This window comes from Oryzias melastigma, linkage group LG14 (assembly GCF_002922805.2).
Source record: "Oryzias melastigma strain HK-1 linkage group LG14, ASM292280v2, whole genome shotgun sequence".
NCBI lineage: Eukaryota > Metazoa > Chordata > Actinopteri > Beloniformes > Adrianichthyidae > Oryzias > Oryzias melastigma.
The window spans coordinates 11,891,490-11,894,668 of record NC_050525.1 but is presented as its reverse complement, the minus strand read 5'-3'; the positions used below and the strand labels follow the sequence as shown (position 1 = coordinate 11,894,668).

The 3,179-nt window shown below is 45.8% G+C and overlaps 2 protein-coding genes across 3 annotated transcripts in view; one reads left to right on the top strand and one right to left on the bottom strand.

The window, feature by feature from the left end:
• The window catches only part of arhgap35b (Rho GTPase activating protein 35b), a 24,765-nt gene that overhangs the window by 8,159 nt on the left and 13,427 nt on the right, over positions 1-3,179 (top strand). The gene's annotated exons all lie outside the window — the stretch shown is intronic.
• LOC112142440 lies at positions 605-2,195 on the bottom strand (the record flags this gene model as incomplete). The annotated part of the gene is given in 2 exon segments (XM_024265825.2): positions 605-871; positions 961-2,195. Coding segments are annotated over 2 exon segments (834 nt in total), but the record flags the coding sequence as incomplete, so codon positions are not given.

The following is a 3,179-nucleotide window of genomic DNA, read 5'->3' as shown; positions in this document are numbered from 1 at the left end:
CAAGTCGAGTCTAAAGTCGTCAAATTCATGACTCGAGTCTGACTCGAGTCCAAGTCATGTGACTCGAGTCCCCACCTCTGGTTATTTCTCATTTCTCAGTCATTTTATATGTAAGGGACAATACCCTCCGTTGGCCTCCGCGTGGTGCATCAATTTCTAATAATGCACACTTTGGAGGGTATTATCCTGCTTATACCATGGTCATTTAAAAAAGAAATACATATTGAATCAATATTTAGCACTTTAGTCTTGTTAATTCTTCGGCTTGACTAGTATTTTTTTCCACAAAAAGCGGACTATTTGAGCCGTGATGTGGCTTGTTGTCACGGTAACATAGCAACAAGCCTGAGCCAGTAGAGCCGACGTAGAACTCAGCTGCAGCCGCAAAGGAAAGTGATGCATAAATGCTGATCGTCACTATAGGCGAAACAAAACATCAGTTCAGAGAGAGAAAAAAATAAACACTTTATTGATAAATCAATTATTTTCAACCATCAAACCTTTTAACTTTCTATGAAGCAGAAAATAGTCTACAGAAAGACAAAAATAATTATTTGAAATTAAATTCTACATTCCCATTGATCGTAAAATCTGAAAGAAAAACTGGCATGTCCATCACATTGCTGCTTGAAGGACTGAGATTCAGCTTTTGTGGACCCTGATCACTGCTGGTTGCGACGTTGCATGACGACAGAATGTTGCTCCATTCTCGTCTCTCCTGGAGTGACGGAGCCCAGTAAGCCTGCAGGCTGCTCTCACAGCGGTGCCCCGTCACAGACATGATCTGGGGGGATTCCAGACCGCCGTCTGAGAGTCGACTCACAGCCGTGCTCCACAAGCTGTGGTTGGTGTAAATCCGCGGTAGCCCCACCTTAAAGAAACAATAAAAGACACACAGGCTGTTAACGAGAGCAGAAGAGCTGTTATACCAAATATACAGGGCTATGCCATTGTACAGACCTCTTCACTTATTTTTTTAAGCATTTCTCCGAGGTAGTTGACGCCCATCGGTTCCCTGGAGTACCAAACCTCAGATGCTGGGGTGATGGAGCGCTTCGGGTGCAGATAAAAAGATTTTGCGTCTGGAGGACATTTAGAGATGTACTTCTTGAAAGCTTTTATTGGGCACAGAGGATCCCCGGGCCTTGCAAACATAAATCCTCTTAGATTTTGCTTGTGCGGGTCGTTTGGAGTTTTGTGATTTTTAGTTTCAGGATTATGTGACAGGCTGACATATTCAGCACCTTCCTCGTCTCTGTGGATGGCAAAAGATGCCATGGTCAGCTCACGGCTCCCCTCCCTCCCACGCCGGGCCAAACACAGCTGGATGTCAAACCACACCTTTCTGACAAGGCCGAGGGGCGTGTCGGGAGACAGCGCAGATGAGCATCGGAATTTCTCTAGGTCCGACTCAGGAATCCGAGGATGATGGGAGCTGGTGTCTCTTCCACTCTTTCTGTAGCGCTTCATTATTGCTTTAAAAACCGCATTGCTGCTCTTGAACACGGTGTCGCTAATTATGTTCATGTCTTTTAAGTGGCGATTAATGCCGGCTCTCAAGCTCTTCAAACTGGCAACGCTGTATTCTCCTCTTTCTTGAGTGGACTGAACAGACTCGTAAAAAAGCCGCTAACTGTCATTGAGGGTGGTGGCGGTATAGTTTTCAAAGTTGATGTCCATGTTTTTTTGAGCCAGGAAGTCTTTAAAGATATTTACTGCCCATTTCGTGGGGGTTTTTTTGTGTTTACCTCGTCCTTGTCACCCTAGAGCATCTCTCTTCTCAAAGACTGTATTGACCACTCTGGATGTGTGCTGCCACCGTGTTGGTGCCACGCGAGGGAGACGTCGCTGGCAGATTTCATTCAGTAGTTGCATGCGTCGAGGCGATCTTGAAAAAAATGCAACAAGGCCTTTGAGGTGGGTGAAAAAGATCTTGCATTCTTTAATCTTTGAGGCCCCCTGAGTCAATACTAAATTGAGCCGATGTGCATAGCAGTGTATGAATAAAGCCAATGGTGCTCTCTCTTTAACTTTAGCCTGCACCCAATTTAATCCAGAAGACATGACCGCTTCGCCGTCAAAACACTGTGCCACAACTTTATCCAGACATTCGTTTTCCACAGAGAGCCGGATAATAAGACATGCAATGCCATCTGCTCGCTTCCCACTGGTAACATCTTCAAATCTGACAAACCGCTACTTGACACCTGTGTCCGTTACATAACGCAGAACCAGTGCGAATTGCGCTGCGTTACTCACGTCTGTCGTCTCATCCACCATAATAGAAACAAACTGAGCTTTATTAGCTTCCCTTCTGATCTCCTCCATCACTTCAGCAACAGCACTGATCAGAGCGTTTTGTATTTTGCCCGACGTCCCACTAAACACTTTATTAGTGGACAGGTGGCAATGTAAATCTGTGTCGCTCTCAGCAATGAGAGAAAGAAGCTCCACGTAGTTTCCTCTGTTTGTGGATCCAGCGCTTTCATCGTGCCCCCGAGATGAAAGCTCCTGCTGGCCCAAAAAAAATGACAGTCTATCAGGTTTTTCTAGATTTCCCTGTTTTTCTTCACCTTTTCGTTATGGAGCTCCGTTTCCCTGCGCACTTGTTCAGCTGTAGATCCACTCTGGTTTCCCCAAAGGTTTTGGAGAGAACCGTTGCTTGTAAATGTCCGGCGGTGCTTTGATGCCTCGTTGCTGCCTTGGTAAGGCAAGACAAATTCACAAACCCAGTGTGGCTCCAAACACCATGCCGATCAGAGGCAAATAACAAGCACTCCCAGCAATACAATTTACAGCGTTCCTCGGAGCCTGTGAGCCAAGAGTACCGCTCGTAGTTAGTGGACTGAAAGCGGCGGACAAATCCTTTTCCTGGTTGTGACAAGCTTGATAGCTTCGGAGTTGCCCGACCTTGCTTAACAATGTCCAGCTTTTCTTGAAAAGTCCGTCTTGAAAACGGTTTTGACAGTAAGTCTGCAACCAAATCCATTTCTTCTCCTCCTTCAGCCATTGTGAGTTGACAAAACAGCTATTAAATTCGATATATTTGCTTGTGCAGCTCGCTACAGATGCAGTTTGCTAGCTCTGCCCTGTACACTCTCTGACTATCCAATCAAAGCTCGTGAAAATGCTGACGTTTCCGTTCGCCTGCTGGAGTCTCTTGGTGTCGTCTACTCCAA